Raw genomic sequence first — 17,776 nt, forward strand, 5'->3', positions numbered from 1 at the left:
GATTTTTCAGTAGAAGAGAGACCAGGCTTGTATTTTAGGATGACCCCTCTGTAGGGGGCTGGCAAGGGCAAGAGTGGAGACCAGACAGCTGGAGGGGAAGGTGGCTGGGATTAGGTGATGGGATTGGAGAGAGCTGGCTGGTGATAAGTGACATGGACCAGGTGCCATGGGGCCCAGAACAGAGCTCTGGGCTTTGTCCTTGTCTTGAACGAGCCTGTAACTTGGTTTAAAGAGTGGTAGCGAGACATAGACACAAAAATCTTAGCCTAGATTACAAAGCCCTACGCAATCCATGGGAACTGAATTGTTGCACGAAGCTGTGGAACTTCTCAAAGGGTAAGAAGAGTGAAGGAATGGTTCTTGGGGGGCCGGTGGCTTTATTGGGGTGGTTAAAAACCATAGAACACCCAGCCTGGGTGGGCAACTGACTACTGCAGCCCCTTTGGGAAAGCCCTGCTTTTTTGCCCTAGCTGCCAAGTCTGCTCTGGTGCTTTCAGCAGCTCTGGACTCTGCCATCCTTTACCTAAGCTGTGCACACTCCAAAAACGCATGCCGGATTTCCCGCAGGCACTGCTAGACACATTAACGGCATTCCTCCTCGGCAAGAGATTTCTGCACCACCAACACCATTTTTATATTCTTTACAACATAACGGCAGACGATAAATCTATCTTGCTAATTACACATCCAGCTTGTTATAACCCTCATAAAAAACACGAGCAGCTGGAAAAGCCATGAGGTGATGTCAAATCATATTCCTGGGCTCTAAACAGAAACAGAAATATTTTCCAGGCGCTGGTGTGTCTCATGGTTCCCACTCGTGTGTGGAAGCAGCTGCCAATAGGTCGCTTACCTCGGATGAGCCGACGGTGCATCTGTCCCCTAAAGCCGTGCCCTGCCACCTCTACCTGTCTCCTCGAAGAGACGGCAGACGTCTGGAGCACCCGCATGTGGTTTGATACAAAGCCCATGGGATCGGCAGGGTTTGGGTTTCAGTGGTTGGGTTCATTTTTGCATTTTTAAGGGCGTTTTGACATTTCTTGCATGGACCACCGGTCAACGGACAGCATCTGCCCGGAACTCTAACTGGATGGTTCCCCGACATAATTTGTCGGTGATACATTTGCAAAGCTGTTGCTAAGATCCATGCTGGAGCTGACAAGATGCCTCCCCCTTGTCTCAGAAAAATGGAAGGAAAATTAAATTCATCTGCCGGAGACACTAAAATAAACAACAGGGAAGAAGAAAAGTACTTTACCTCGTTTTTCAGCTAGGATTACTGGGTTTGGCCGAAGCACCTCCCAGCCCTCTTAGGAGGAGGGAGACAGCCGAAGACTACAAGCCTATATCCTATCAAGTGGATGTTGAATGTTTCATGTGTTGGAAGAAAAGGCATGGGAGACAATGGGAGAAGCTAATTAAAATTTCACATGTCAAGGGAAGATTCCATAGGCCTTCCAAAGCCCGGCTGACGCAAAGGGGCAGCTTGTTGGAGACGCCGTCCTATGAACTGCCCTCGCAATTCCCAAGACAAACCAGCTGGACAGACTGTCACGTTGAAAAAAAAAAAAGGAGGCAAAATGGATTCTTACCTTCCCGTATCTGGAGGCAAAAGTCCCCGTGAGTAAGGAGTGAAAAATAATTATTGTCTCATCCAAGTCCCACACGAACACACGCTGTGATGAAAGAGAGGGAGAGAATGGAGACAAATGCACTTGCTTGCATTTGACTTAATGTCTGCAGAAATTAATTCCCTGGGAGGAAAAATATGTCTTGAAAAACATTATCTTTAAGTTATAAAACATGTGACTCACGCTTGTATCCTCGAGTCCCCATTCAACCTCAGCTGTGTAAAATATATTCTGATGGCCAAGTTTTTGGGTTCCTATCAACCCATAGATGCCAGAACCAAGACGCCTGTTCTTGCCTTTCACATAAAAGCTCAAAAGAGGAGTTCAGTCCAAAAGCAATAAAAATCGTAGAACTCATTTGACAAAATGAAATACTACCATTTTACGTTCACTGCTCACCGTAAGCCCAGCTACTTCTAAACATTTCTGTTTTTAGCAATTCTGCTGATTACCTTTATAACTCTAAATAACACCTTTACTTACTGATTTGCCAACTTTAAACAATATCTTTTGACTGGGCAATGGGAAAGATGAGGGTTTAGCTCATGGTAAATCTCCCCCATTTCTCCAGAATTTTATATTTTTCACATATGCGAACCCCTCTATTTCCAATTCCCATCAGCACTGGATATTTTCTCTTGGCTAAAACAGCAAACCCAATATGGAAAATATGGACATTGGTGTCCCTACCCGTTCCCACTACCTCCTTGCCTCTTGAAGAGCTGAGCTTTAGCTTCACTTTTGCATTGTCAATGTGGATAAACTGGTTTGTGCATTGGGTGTTATAATTGTACTTAAGACTTCTGTGCTCTGTCTATATGTTGATTTTAAAAGTTGGTAACCAGTATAGAGCATTTATGTACATCTTGTGATTACTGTTCACTGCAGAGCAAAGTAATGTGCTAGGATTTCACTTCCTTCTCTATGTATCTAATGTCATAGCTCCAGAGCCACTTTAAGGAGACTGTTCCTACCACCAAGGTCATGTGTATTCTCCTTTCTTATACTCCATCCTGATTAAAATCATGCCATATCTCAGTTTGTTCATAGGAATCACGCCTGTTTGGAATAACTTTCTGTTTTTGCTGGAGCTTATTAATTGCTTTAATTCTTTTCTTGTTTCCAATAACATGCCTTCAGTAGAATTTCAAATTCAGCCACACCCTCTGTATCAAAGATGTTCTTCCTCTGTGACAGAATGTTCCAATGTGGACTGGATCATCTTCAGGCTTGTTACATAGCTAGCATCCTGAGACTTCCCTTTACTGCATTTCTGGGTCAGATCCACTGTTTTCTGGATCCCAAGTCTCTTTCTTGGTTTTCTTCCTTGTTTTGCTTGAGTACATCCTTAAGTTACTTCTTCTGAAAGGAGCATGGAAAGTAACCTTCCTGCATTTTTGCTAATCTGATCATGTCTTTATTTTGCTCTAAGGTTCCTCTGGGTGCAGAATTCCAATTGGAAAATAACGCCCTCTAGATCTTTGAAAGAATCTATCTTGTGTCAAGCATGATTAATGAGAAGTCTGATCTTTCACTGATCCTCAGCTCTTTACAGGTTTTACTTTTTTTCTCTTTGGATTTTTTTAGGCTCTTTTCTTTATACTTGTCATCCTCAAATCCCATGAGGATATATCTAGGTGTTGTCTTTTTTCATTCATACTGTTCAGCACTCAAACATTTCTCAAGCCTATTTCTTTAAATAATGTCCTCCAATCTTTCCCATTGTTACATCTTTCTGGAATTCCCAATAGACAAATTAGATCTTTTGGATTGATATTGCTTATTCTTTAAAAACAGTGTTCTGTAATTTGGTCTTTTTGATCTATGTTCTCAGAGATTTCTTTAACTTTCTCTTCCAACCCTTCTATGAAACTTTTTTTAAAAAAAATTATTTATTTATTTATTTATGGCTGTGTTGGGTCTTCGTTTCTGTGCGAGGGCTTTCTCTAGTTGCGGCGAGCGGGGGCCACTCTTCATCGCGGTGTGCGGGCCTCTCACTGACGCGGCCTCTCTTGTTGCGGAACACAAGCTCCAGACGCATAGGCTCAGTAGTTGTGGCTCACGGGCCCAGTTGCTCCGCGGCATGTGGGATCTTCCCAGACCAGGGCTCGAACCCGTGTCCCCTGCACTGACAGGCAGACTCTCAACCACTGCGCCATCAGGGAAGCCCACCCTTCTATGAAACTTTTGATTCTCACTATCATTTAAAAATTTACAGTAGCTTTTACTTTGTCTCTGAGTGTTCCTTTCCCAATAGCCTGCACTTCTTTTCTCGTCGATACAAGACCTCCTTGAATCTTTATAAGAAAACCAATCAGAATTTTTCTAAGATCTTTTCTGTTTCTTAAATTACCTTTCATAGTTTATCCTATTCATTTATCTTGGCCTCAATTTTTTATATGCTGGTTTTCGTAAGTTTTTCTGGTGATCATTATTTTTAAAAACAAAAGGCCTGCGTGATGTAGCTGGTGTTGGGGGCAACAAAGGCACCTACTCAGTCTACCATCTTGAATGGGCCACCTTGGAAAACTCTCTGGGGGTCAGTGGTTGTATTTACACATTTGTAATGCCTTTAAAAGTAAAGAGAAAGGTAGTATCTAGAAAGAAAAAGGTCAATTAATACAGGTTTTCAAAAAAATTAATAGACGTGAATATTATTTTGTGAATTTCTTTTTTTTTTTTTTTTTGCCTCGTGTCCATCTTGGCATCTCCCAATTCACGCCACTGGCCCAACTCCTTGCCAAAGTCCATTTTTACATGGAAATGATTCATTTAAGATAATTAGACAGCCATAAGTTTTTACTTATTCATTCAGAAACAATTTTTAGTGAATATTATTTTGTGAATTTGTTGATCTTTTACATTTATGTGTATGTAAATGCTGGGTCATGATAATAAGTATTGTTCTTATTATGGGTCATGGTAAAAAAAAAAGTTTGAAAACCACTGTTTTTGAAGAGAGCTTCTGGGGTTTAAATATGCCAAGTCCTAATTCATCTGAACTAACTAGGCTGGATCAGTTAAACTTTGAAATTTTGGTAAGAGAATTCTTTAAAAAAATCAAGTAATTTCAAATTTAATGCAGACTCCTTAATTTACTGACTATATCCTCTCTGAAGAGGGTCTGTCCCTCTTCCCCACTAGTCCCCCATTCTATCTCTCTGTGTTAGATTCTCAGTGGGTATACTGTTCCTGGTGGACACTCTGCTCGTGACCCTAACTCTTTAGCCCACCAGGGTTTGGGCCAGGGGTGGGCCCCTAACCCCAGCTGGGTCAGAGGCCTTTCCTTGGGAACTCAAAATTGAGACCTGGAAAGAAATTCATTGTCTTTGGGTGGCTGTTGGTAGCAATGTGATCTGAAGGACAGGGAAGACTAGTTTGCAGAGAGAGAGGAACAGAGGGGTGAGAGATGGAAACACGACCCAACACTTTTGCAGGACTCGGTTTTAGTCAGAAGTAGCGTGAGGGGCCTGGAGGAGAGTCATGCCCACTGAAAAGACACTACCGCTTGGGGATTCTAGCACCTACACTGTGGAGCATAGGGAGAGAAGGTGTAAATGCGTCTCCTTGCCCCTCCTACCTTCTGGTTCCAATATCTTGCTGACACTTGCTGTACCCTTGGCTCTTGGGTTCTAAGAGAATCCCTGTATCCTTAAAATAAACTCTGCTTTTTCACTTAAGCCAGCTCAAGTTGGTTTCTGGCACCTGCAGTTGAGGGATTTTAACTAATACATACTCAGAATTTTCCTCCTTTCCACTTCTCTACCTAATTTCTCTCTCGTGGGCTGCAGCCATCAGCAACGGTGCCAAAGACTTAAGAGGTGTGACCCATGCAAAACCTCTGTACTGTTATTGAGCACGGCGGTGAAACACAGCTCACACCTTTTCAACTGTTCCTGCCCAGTGGTACTTACTCTGGAATCAAGAAGCAGATGTTTCCAGAATAATATCACCCCATAATCCTTCCACGCCCCCCCACCCCCTTCTCAGCTTAATGGAAAAATGTCTCTCCACCCCCACTGTCCCCTACCAAGAGCAGAAACCACGTCAGGTGATTGAATACATTTTTAAAAAATATTAAAGTACGTGTTGCTCTCCAGGATTTCTATAGCTCTGCAACTTCAAGCTGGTAGAAAATCCTCAGGCATCTGGGAAGGCAGAAAGCAAGCGTGATCAGGAGTGAGTAAATTTTCTTCTAGCCTTGTGCCAAGGCCTAATCCCCCTGAAGGGTTTGTGCCAAGTCTCCTTGGTTTTAGAAGGCGGTGGCTTTAAGAATTAGAGGAAAAGCAAGAACAGAATCCTCTGGACTGAGAAGAGTCCCATAAGCAGTGGGAATACTTGCTCTCTGGCAGGTCCCGAGGGCAGTCGAGCTCACAGAAGAGATGGCTGTGTATACCAAGTGTAGGGGACGAGTGTGATGTGCAAAATATTTAACACTTTCTAGGATGATCGGAACAGACACCAGCCATAAACAACTGCTACTGCTCTCTTAGTGAATACTGGCTGACTAGCACAGCCCTACTAGTGACACTGGTTAGCTAGTACAGCCCTACCAGTGAATACTGGCTAAATGTCAAGTGTCTTGGTATTGGCCATTTGTTGCTGGGGTCCCCAGCATCCAACTCCTTCTTAGAAGGAGCATCTCGATTTTCTTTTCCCTTTGTGTGCTACCTCGGTGAGACTCTCAATCAGGGGCATGAGGATCCAGGCCAGGCCAATGGGATGCTGCCTCCTTGGAATCGGACATCAAGTGACATGGCGCTAGAATCTCAAATATCTCGCTCTCCAGAAGGGGCCGGCACCCTGAAGGTTCCCCAGATTCCCCAGCGTGGTCTTTGTTACTATTCTTTCTAACCTTGGTTGTATCACTTCCTCTCCATGCTGTTCCCTCCCAGTAGATCCTTCTTCGCTTGAGTGACCAGAATTGGTTTCTGTTGCTTGCAACCGAAGGATCGCAGCTAATACTCCAATGTTTTCACTCTCAACAAGGACTTTTATGCTCAACATATGGCATGGAAACCCCAGAGAACAGCTGGACTTTCAGTGACCACTGCAGGTACTGACAATGAAAAAGGGAGCAGTCACCAAGCCACAATGGACAAAAGAGGCTATGATTCTGTTTTCTGAGACTACTTGAACCCTGAGATTCTCATAGAATTCTGGGAGGGGAAAGGCCCCATTAATGAAATGGAATTTCCTACCACCCCAGTGGGTGGGGACTCAGAGTCAAAACGACACAGATTTTAAGGAAATGATGAAAATGGTATTTCTTAGCTTATCTGAGTTTGCCAGCTGAACTTTGTAGTTGCTACATAATTTGTACAGGATTATCAATAGGGATGTGATGATGCTGCATTTGGATATCTTGACAGTGACTCAAGCTTTGCCAATACTACCCATGTGCACCCATGGCACACTCAAGCCAGCAACATGACTGCCTTTTGCAAACAAGTACGAACTCGTGCATGTGCCCATTTTTCTCCCTTGATAGGTAACAGTTGCTTCTGTCTGTTTTGGGGGCATCCATCTTGCCTCTGTCCCTTCTAGCGGTCTTCCCCATCTTTCATGCATGCTGTGCTTTTTTTGTTTGTTTGCTTGGGAAAATGTCAGTGCCTGACCGATAACTCCACACTTGCTTTATTATAATAAAGATGGGCGCATCCCTTAGACCAGTAGCTCTCAGTCTGGGCTGCACTGGAATCACCTAGGGAGCTTAAACATACTGACACCTGGGTCCCACACCCAGGGAATCTGATTTAATTGATCTGGGCTTGAGAATGAAGGTTTCTCAAAATTCCCCAGGAGATTCTCATGTGCAGCCCAGATGGAGAACCACCGAGAAACTCAGAATTACAGAAATGATGCAAACTTATTTGAGCCAGCCTCCTGTCTTCAGGTAGATAAATATCTAAGCCATAGTGGAATCACTAGGGGAACTTTCAGAACTCCCTGAAATGTCTAGTTAATTAGTCTGGGATGGGGCCTGGGCATCTGAATTTTAAAAAGCATCCCAGGTGATCCTATCACGTAGCCAAGGTTAAGAATCACTCTAACCCAGTGGGGAAGGTCCACTGTCCAATGTCATCTTTACTGGAGGCTCTCAACGTGTGGTGCCCAATGCACATAGCATTGTCTAGGAATTTGTTGGAAATGTGAATTCTCAGGCCCTGCCCCAGATCTACTGAACTGGAAACTCTGGGGGGTGGCCCCAGCCGTCTGGGTTTTCGCAGGCCCCCAGGTGATGTTGTTGTGGCTCACATTTGAGAATCACCCATCTTTACCATCTCTAGGGTCACTTTTCCTAGCCTGGCCAGTCAACGGTGCTTCCGTGTGGCCAACCGAATTCTTCCCTCCTTTCCACCAAGGGCCCTTTTCTCTGTTCCTGCACTTTGTGAACACACAGGGCCATTCTCCCCCAGACAGAACTCTGCCCGACGCCTCCTGTTCTGGCCACGTGTGGAGATGACATTCACCAAGTCAGGCAGAAGCCTCTGAGTTACCTCAATCTCATTGTCGCCTGCTGGGGAGGGGTCACTGCTCCGCTTAGACCGGCCTCGGAGCTTCCCGTCAGAGGCCCGGTGCGGCCTGTCTGCGTCTCCCTCTTTTGCTGGCGTGGAAGGTCCATTGTGCGTGTTATATTCACCTGGCGTAGGAGAGGGAAGGGCAGACATATCAGAGGCTTGGCTGAGTGTGTCCTCCCACGAGCTATTACACTAGAACCACCTAACTCCAAAGCGGGAGGTCCCCAAGGCAGCAGCGAAGGCAAAGATCAGTAGAATCAAAATTACTCTTGAAAGTGCCTTAAACTGCCCATTCATAATCATTCATACTCCCAGCAAAGATTTACTGAGTAGGTATGGTTCCAGGCACTGGTTCCATAGCACCTAAATTCTAGAGAGAGGAGAGACACATTAGACAGACAAGTAAGTATATAATACGCCAGGTGGGGACATGTGTTATAGAGAATTGACAAATCGGCTAAGAGTGCAGGAGTGCTGGGAGGTTACTAATTTTTTTTGTTTGTTTGTTTTACATCTTTATTGGAGTATAACTGCTTTACAATGTTGTGTTAGTTTCTGCTGTACAATAAAGTGAATCAGCTACACGTATGCCTATAGCCCCATATCCCCTCCCTCTTGCGTCTCCCTCCCTCCCACCCTCCCTATCCCACCCCTCTAGGCGGTCACAAAGCACCGAGCTGATCTCCCTGTGCCATGCATAGGGGAGGCCTCATGGATAAGGGGACAGCCGAGCAGGGATCTGAGAGAAGTGAGGGCAGGGGCAGCTGGGGAGCTACAATTCCAGTGAACGGAGTTTTGTGTTTACAACTGTCTATATATCCTAACGCCTGAGAATCCCTAGACAAACAGAAGGAAGAAAATAACATATATATATATACATATATATGTAGCTGGGCATCAAACTCTTCTACCTTTAAGAGATCCCTCCCTTGGGGTGAATGGGGCGTGTGTGGGGAGAATTCTCTAAGTTCCTATCCCTAGGTGGCTTGCTCCACTTTCTCTACTAAAAGCCAGTCATTTAAGCTTTACTTGTTAAGAAATTTGTCAACTTGAGGTTATATAGGCAAAAGCGTCCAGCACAGGGCTGGCAATTAGGAGATGCCAGTAAATGATTTAAATTGTGTTCTGGCTTGACTACACCTACATACACATGGGGATCAGTGAGAAGGTGCAGGGCCGAGGGTGGGCACCTGTGGCTTCTCAACGAGGTGGTGTTTCCGGACACAGTGTACTGAGAGGCTGCCAGGGTCCTGCCCTTGGGCAATTGTCTAATAATCCTGAATGAACAAGTGGGCAGCACTTGTTCCCAGCACTCAGTTCCCAAAGCCAGCATCCAAGTTGTGTTGTTTTTTAAGCACAGAAGTTTTAAATACATCTTATTAGACTTTATCATCTTTATTTAACTAACAAGGGAACTGAGGCTTAGTGACATGATGTACTCCTGTTGTTACCCTACAAATTAGTGGTAGAGGCAGAAGTAACATTTGGGCCCGCCCTTGTCACTAGAGTGACAGAACTGTAAACCAGCATGGAACCTTAGAGGACGTTCCATCCTGCTCTCATCTTACAGCTGCTCGTTTTAGCTCCCAAATGTACCCTGCGGACTCCATCTCTCCTTCCATAATTGCCAGTTCTTGGATCATCGGGGGGAAAATGCTTTTGTATAAAAATGCTTGGCAATGGACTAATTTTTTTCCTACCCTGGAAGGAATATTTCCCTCCAAAACCCAAGGGACTGAATTTTTTTTTGTTTAATATTTATAAAACTGCTTAGCCGACTCAGGACATAATAAGAAAAGATGTGATTTTGAGTTGTCAGAACTGTTGGGCTGTCTCCAACTCCCCCAAATTTTTAGGATACAGCCTTAGAGATTCCCAAACATCAAACTAGCAAAGACTTTCTTTTGGAGGGTGAGGAACAGGCACTAAATAAATTCACAGATGCTTAAGAGTCATAAATAAAGTTTATCCTGATTCACTAGGTAGTTCTAAGGCTAGGGAGGCTTAGAAAACACTTGTTGGCCCCATTAAAATCCAGGCAAATATTAAAAGAGGAGGAAACACCAGCTACCTACAAAATGTCCCAATAAAGTGTTATGTAGAGTCAATTTATTAGGGGTGCCAAAAAAAGCAGCCCTTTCTGACCATATACATTCTTGAGAATGAAGGGTCAAAATTCAAGGCCAAAGTCAGAGGTACACATGCTAGAGCAATTTATAGGAATCTTTCTTGGAGTCATTTCCCTCTTTTTATTTCTCCCTTTTTAATGTTTTTACTTCTTTATTTTAACAACTGTATGGAGGTGTAATTGACATACAATAAACCACACATACTTAGAGCACACAGTTTGGTAAGTTTTGACATATGGTCACACCTATGAAACCATCACCACAATCAAGATAATGAACAAATCCAGCACCCAAGCGTTTCCTTGTAATTCCTTTATAGTCTCTTCCTCCTGCTACCCGCCCAGGCAACCATGGATTTGCTTTCTTTCACTATAAATTAGTTTATATTTTTTAGAGTTTTAAATAAATGGCATCACTCGGTATGCGTGTACACACACGCGCACGCACGCACACACACACACACACACACACACACACACACACACTCGTCTGGCTTCTTTCAGCCAGCATAACTGTTCTGAGATTCAATCCATGTTGTCATGTATATCAATAGTTCATTCCTTTGTGTTGCTGAGTACCATTCTATTGTGTGGATGTATCACCATTTGTTCACCTGTTCACCTGGGGATGGACATTTGGGTTGATTCTAGTTTTTGGCTGGACTAAATAAAGCTTTTATGAACAGTCACTCATCAGTCTTTGTATAGACATAAGCTTTCTTCTTATGAGAGAGCATGATTACCAGGATATATGGTAAGTCTACGTTTGACCTTTTTTTAAAAAAAATATTTATTTGGTTGACCAAGTGTATTTTTATATGCTAACAACCATCAGTAGGAAATAGAATATTTTTAAATGCCATTTACAGTAGCATCGAAAAGTATGAAATATTTAGGGATAAATGTGACAAAAGATGTGCAATACTTGTACCCCTAAAACTACAAAACACTGCTGGGAGAGGTTAAAGAAGACTTCAGTAAATGAAGAGATGTATCTCATTCACAGGTCAGAAGACTTACTATTGTTAAGATATCAGTTCTCTACAAACTGATCAAACACAGCCTCTGTCAACATCCCAGGCCTTTTTTTTTGTAGAAACTGCCAAGTTGATCCTGAACTTCATATGGAAGCACAAAGGACCTAGAATAGCCTTAACAACTCTGATATAGAAAAACAAAATTAGAATACTAACACTACCTGACTTTAAGACTTATTACAAAGCTGCAGTCATCAAGACAGTATGGTATTGACATAAAGATAGACTAGACCAGTAGATTAGTAGATCCGTGGACCAGCATAGAGAGTGCAGAAATAAACCACATGTATATGAATGTTTTTGACAAAGATTCAAAAGCAATAAAGGATAGTCTTCTCAACAAAAGATGCTAAAACGACTGGATATCTATATCCAGAAAAAACTGTACTTCAGTACATACCTCACATGACATACAAAAATTAACACAAAATAGAGCACAGACCTAAATATAAAACTTATATAAGAAAAAAGGAGAAAATCTTTGTGCTTTTGGGTTAGGCAAAGGATTCTCATATATAACACTAAAATCATGATCCAAAAGGAAAAAATATTTGATATAAATTGGACTTCATGAAAATTTAAAACTTTTGCTCTTCAAAAGACACTATTAGGAGAATGAAAAGACAAGTCACAGTCCAGAAGAATATAATTGCAAAACATATATATGATAAAGTAAGTTGTATTAGTTAGACGTCTCCAGGGAAATAGAAGCAGTAGGATATAGACGTAGATATAGACAGATAAATATAGATGATATAGATAGAGATTTATTATAAAAATTGACTCATGTGGCTATGGAGGCCAAGAAGTCCCACAATCTGCCTTGCACAAGCTGGAGAACCAGAAAAGCCAATATTATAATTCGGTCTGAGACAGAAGGCCCAAGAACGGGGAGTTCCAATGTCTGAGGGCAGGAGATGAATGTCCCAGCTCAAGAAGAGAGAGAATTTGCCCTTCCTATGCCTTTTTGTTTTATTTGGGCTCTCAATGGATTGGATGATGCCCACCCACATTGGTTAGGGCAGATCTTCTCTACTCAGCCTACTGATTCAAATGCTAATCTCTTCTGGAGATACCCCTCACAGACACACCCAGAAATAATGTTTTACTAGCTATCTGGGCCTCCCTTGGCCCAGTCAAGTTGACATAAAATTAACCATCCAGAATATATTTTTTAAAACTCTCAAAACCAATAATAAGAAAACAAGTAACCCAATAAAGAAACGGGCAAAGTACTTGAACAAACATTTCACCAAAGAAGATATAGGCATGGCAAAAAAAGCACATGATTAAGATGCTGAGTATTAGTCATTAGAGAAATGCAAATTAAATCATCAGTGAGATACTACTACATACCCCCTAGAAAGGCTATAATTATAAAGACTGACCATAGCAAAGGCTGGCAAGGTTGCAGAGCAACTGGAACTCCCTCAACCCTGCTGGTGGGAATGTGAAATGGTACAACCACTTTGGAAAACAATTTAGGAGTTTCTTAAAAAGCCAAACGTAGGGACTTCCCTGGTGGTGCAGTGGATAAGACTCTGCGCTCCCAATGCAGGGGGCCTGGATTTGATCCCGGGTCCGGGAACTAGATCCCACATGCATGCCGCAACTAAGAGTCCGCATGCCACAACTAAGGAGCCGGCGAGCCAAAACTAAGGAACCCACGAGCCACAACTAAGGAGCCCACTTGCCGCAACATCCTTGTCTTGTTTCTGGTCCTGGGGGGGTAGCTGTAGGTTTTTTGTAGCTGTCCTATTTTAGTCAGTTTAGGCTGCTATAAAAAAAAAATACCACAGACTGGGTGGCTTAAACAATAGAGATTTATTTCTCACAGTTCTGGAGGCTGCAAAGTTCAAGATCAAGGCTCTGGCCAGTTTGGTTCCTGGTGAGAGTCCTCTTCTTGTTTTCAGATGGATGTCTTTTTGCTGTCTCCACACATGGTGGGGAGACAGAGAGATATCATCTCTCTTGTACCTCTTCTTATTAGGGCACTAATTCCACTTTGAGGACTCCACCCTTATGACCTAATTACTTCACAAATACCCCCACCTCCAAATACCATTACACTGGGGATTAGGTCTTCAACACATAAATTGTGGGGGGAGGGATATAAAAATTCAGTCCACTGCATGCCTTTTTCTGATAAAGGAAGTTCCTTTCTACCCCTAATTTGGAATTTTTATCAGAAACAAATGATAGATTTTGTCAAATGTTTTTCTGTGCATATGTTGAGATAATCTCTTTTTTTTCTTTCAAGTTACTTAATATGGTGAATTACATTAATTTTCAAATTTTAAACCAACTTTGCAACATTAAGATAAACCCCACTTAGTCATGATATAGTATCCTTTAATATACAGTTGGGCTAATTTGCTAACATTGTGTCTAGAAATTTTGTATCTACGTTTATGAGAAATATTGGTCTGTTGTTTTCTTTTAATGTCTTTGCCTAGTTTTGGCATCAGGGTAATGCATTCCTCATAGAATGAGTTCGGAAGTACCCCTTCCTCTTCAATTTTCCTGAAGAATTAATGTAGAACTGATATATCTGACTTAAATGTTTGGTAGAATTAATCAGTGAAGACATTTAGGCCTGGCAATTTCTTTGTGGGAACATTTTTAACAAAAAAAAATTCAGTTTATTTAGTAGATGTAGGCCTATTTCTTCTTGAACAAGCTTCAGAAGTTTTTGTCCCACAAGGAATTTCTTCATTTCATCTAAGTTGTTGACTATTGCATTGTTAGCCTTCTAATATCTGTAGGGTCTGTAGTGATGTCACCTCTCATTTTATTGGTAATTTATATCTTTTCTTTTTTCCCCATATCAGCTTGTGTAGAGTATTATCAATTTTATTGGTCTTCTCAAAGAACCAAGTTTTGGTTTCAATGATTTTCTCTACTGTTTTTCTGTTTTCAGATTTTATTGATTTCCATTCTGATCTTTGTTATTTCCTGTCCTCTACTTACTCTGGGTGTAGTTTGCCTTTCTTTTTCTAGTTTCTTAAGGTGAAAGATAAGGTGCTTGGTTTAAAACCTTTCTTCTTTTCTAATATAGGGATTTAGTGCCACAAATTTCCCTTTAAGTACTGTGTTAGTGACATTCCATAAATTTTGATACGCTGTGTTTTCATTTTTATTAAGTTCAAAATACTTTTAAATTTACCTTTTAAAAAAAAAAAAAAAAAAAAAAAAAAAAATTTACCTTTGATTTTTCCTTTGACTTGTGGTGTATTAGCCAGGGTTCTCCAGAGAAACAGAACATGTGTGTGTGTGTGTGTGTGTGTGTGTGTGTGTGTGTATATATACACACACACACATATATGTGTGTGTGTGTGTTTATTTATATATATGGAGAGTTATTATAGGAATTGACTCATGCAGTTACAGAGGCCAAAAAGTCCCACAATTTGCCGAGATCCAGGGGTGGGGGATAAGAAAGGGGCCCCCACTGATGTAAGTCTTGGAGTCCAAAGGCTTAGAACTAGAAGCCCCAATGTCTCAGGAAAAGATGAATGTCACAGCTTAATAAAAGAGAGAGAGAGATCACTCTTCCTCTGCCTTTTTGTTCTGTAAGATGAGCCCTCATTGGATTTAAATGATGCCTGCCCTCATTGGTGGGGGCCATCTCCTTTACTCAGTCTACTGATTCAAATACTAGTGTTTTCTGGAGACACTCTCACAGACACACCCAGAAATAATGTTTAACCAGCTGTCTGGGCATCCCATAGCCTGGACAGTTGACACGTAAAATTAACCATCACACATGGGTTATGTAGAAGTGTGCTATTTTGTTTCTGAATATTTGAGAATTTTCTGAAAATCTTCTTGCTATTTATTTCTGATTTAATTCCACTGTTTTCAGAGAACATATTTTGTATGCCTTGAAACCTTTTAAATGTAATGAGACTTCATGATTTATGGCCCAGGATATGTCTATTTTGGTAAATGTTTCATGTGCACGTGAAAAAATGTGAATTTTGCTGTTAAGTGGAGTGGCCTATTGTCTGTTACATCAAGTCTTTTCCCTCTAGTTTCCTCCCTAGAGAAAATGACTGTTAACAGTTTTTTTGCATCCTTCCAGAAATTTCCTATGCAAATATGGGTATTAAACTAGACTTACATTGAAAAAAAACTCCAGGATCATGTTATGCACATAGTTCTGCCACTATCATAGTTTTCCACATATCACAATAGCTCAAAGAGAGATCCATATTAGTGAAGATATAACTAGCTTACTTATTCTTTTTAACAGATGTATAGTGTGCCAGTGGTGGATACGCCATCATTTATTTAACCTGACTCCTATTAATGGCTATTTACGTTGTTTTCAGTCTTTTGCTATGGCAATGCTCAAAAAATATTCTTTTAATTTAAGTCTTTGTACCTATGTGGGAATTTATCTTTAGGATAAGTTTCTAGAAGTAGAATAACTGGGTTAAAGAGTACATGCATTTTCAATTTTGTTAGATGTTGCCAAATTGCATGAAAGAACCTTGTAAGTTTCTTCTTGAGAGATTAAAAAAAATTCCTCCTTCTGTTGACTGAGGGAGAAGATCTAAGAAATTTAAAATATACTACAACTTCTTTTTAGATAATTTGTAACATACTTAAAAGCTTAAAAAGAAAAAAGTCCTCAAGCAACCACTACTGATTTGTCTTTTCTCTTGAGTAACGTCAGATGTTCAGATTTTGCCCTCTCCATCAGCGAACTGCCCTGCAATCATCCGCAAATTGTTGGGGCTTAAAGTAACTGTTAATGCATGTCGATGCAGATGGTGCTGTGGCAGGGCTGGGGGCCAGGGAGGAGAAGAGCATTAGGATACCATATCCGGGCAACGCAAAGAGTGAGCATGATCTGTCGGTAAGATATAAACCTCTTGAGCCTCTGGAATTTGGAACCAACCACTCAAGCAGATCCTGGATAATTTCAAAAGTGGAGTTTTTATGGGAAATTTTAAGAGAGTGCATAAGCGTGTGCCTGTGTGCGTGGGCAAACGAGTATGCTTAAATGCCGTTCCTTTATAACGGACACTGGGGAGAAGAGGCAAGAGACCTCGGTTATAGCTGACAATTATTTATGTCATTAGATTTTATGTGAGCTTGTTAGACACACAGTAAAAACCATCTCAACCACTTATTGTTGAACCTTAGACCAAGGGGATAGATGAAGAACAGGGGGAAACAATAAAGAAAAATTTCAATGACACAATGAGCCTTTATGTTCACTCCTGATGGGGAACAAAAACGACCTTCCCACGTAACCCAAATTCTTGGGAAGTAAGTCTTTGGAATCCAGTTCACCATCAAATTATAGATAGATAGTAGCATCTATTGGAAGATTTCCTGCTTATATTTCATTTCTGAAACCAGTGTGGAGAGGCCACATTGTGGAAAGCAGGATGGGCAAAGATAATTCAGGATTATGACAAAGAAAAGTTTGTTACACTTCATACTCTTCCAAGGCAGCAATTTGGAAATTCGAATGTGGGTATTAGGCATTTATTCTATACTCTGGGATGAGGTCACAATGACCAAAATCAATGCTCAAACCCTAAACATCCTTCAAAGTTGACTTAAAAATGCTTGGCCAGGGCTTCCCTGGTGGCGCAGTGGTTGGGAGTCCGCCTGCCGATGCAGGGGACACGGGTTCGTGCCCCGGTCTGGGAAGATCCCACATGCCGCGGAGCAGCTGGGCCCGTGAGCCATGGCCGCTGAGCCTGCGCGTCCGGAGCCTGTGCTCCACAACGGGAGAGGCCACAACAGTGAGAGGCCCACGTACCGCAAAAAAAAAAAAAAAAAAAAAAAATGCTTGGCCACATTGTCTCCATTTGTCACCAAACCAATATTATCTAACTCATCCCCAACTGATGGAAAATACAAGGGCTAAAAGCAGCAGCTGCACCAGAACTTCAGGAACAAAGAGGTGAGTCTTCACTATTGTTCTTTCTCTAGCCATCAACCAATAAATATTTATTGAATGAACGTTCACAAACCATCATGCTCGTTCAGCTTCTACAAAGCCCCAGAAACAGGAGGTTTCAGAAAAAAAGAATAAAATGCAATGATATCTACTCTCATTGGATGTTCTAATTTATGGCTGTCATGTTATTTAGTGGTGATGAGCCTAAATCATCTCATGAAAGAGAAGACACGTGCGTAGCAGATTTACGGAACGAATGAATGAATCCGTAGGCTGGCGAGTTAGTCGCACAGTGATGTACATCACCAAGGAGCCTGGATGTGGAGTCATGTGTACCCTGTCTGAATGGGGCAGACATTACTCAGCTCCAGACAAGCACTGTGACTTAATAATGTGGACCTAGGGTGACCAGATCGTCTTTCAAGAGAAGGCAGACATTAGAATTTTTAGGTAAAAATCTGTAACTTTTAAACATGGGTGCAATTAAATACACACACACACACACACACACACACACACACACACACACACACACA

General features: G+C 41.7%; 1 protein-coding gene across 1 annotated transcript in view; it reads right to left on the minus strand.

The window, feature by feature from the left end:
* The window catches only part of EYA2 (EYA transcriptional coactivator and phosphatase 2), a 176,685-nt gene that overhangs the window by 73,607 nt on the left and 85,302 nt on the right, over window positions 1–17,776 (minus strand). Inside the window, exons 7-8 of the mRNA XM_027078034.1 lie at window positions 8,132–8,274; window positions 1,593–1,676 (exon numbers count right to left, since the gene is read on the minus strand). Of these exons, the coding sequence (XP_026933835.1) occupies window positions 1,593–1,676; window positions 8,132–8,274 (227 nt within the window). The remainder of the gene's footprint in view (window positions 1–1,592; window positions 1,677–8,131; window positions 8,275–17,776) is intronic.

This window comes from Aethalodelphis obliquidens, unplaced genomic scaffold, assembly GCF_003676395.1.
Source record: "Aethalodelphis obliquidens isolate GAN/ISIS:26980383/991018 unplaced genomic scaffold, ASM367639v1 scaffold42, whole genome shotgun sequence".
Lineage (NCBI taxonomy): Eukaryota > Metazoa > Chordata > Mammalia > Artiodactyla > Delphinidae > Aethalodelphis > Aethalodelphis obliquidens.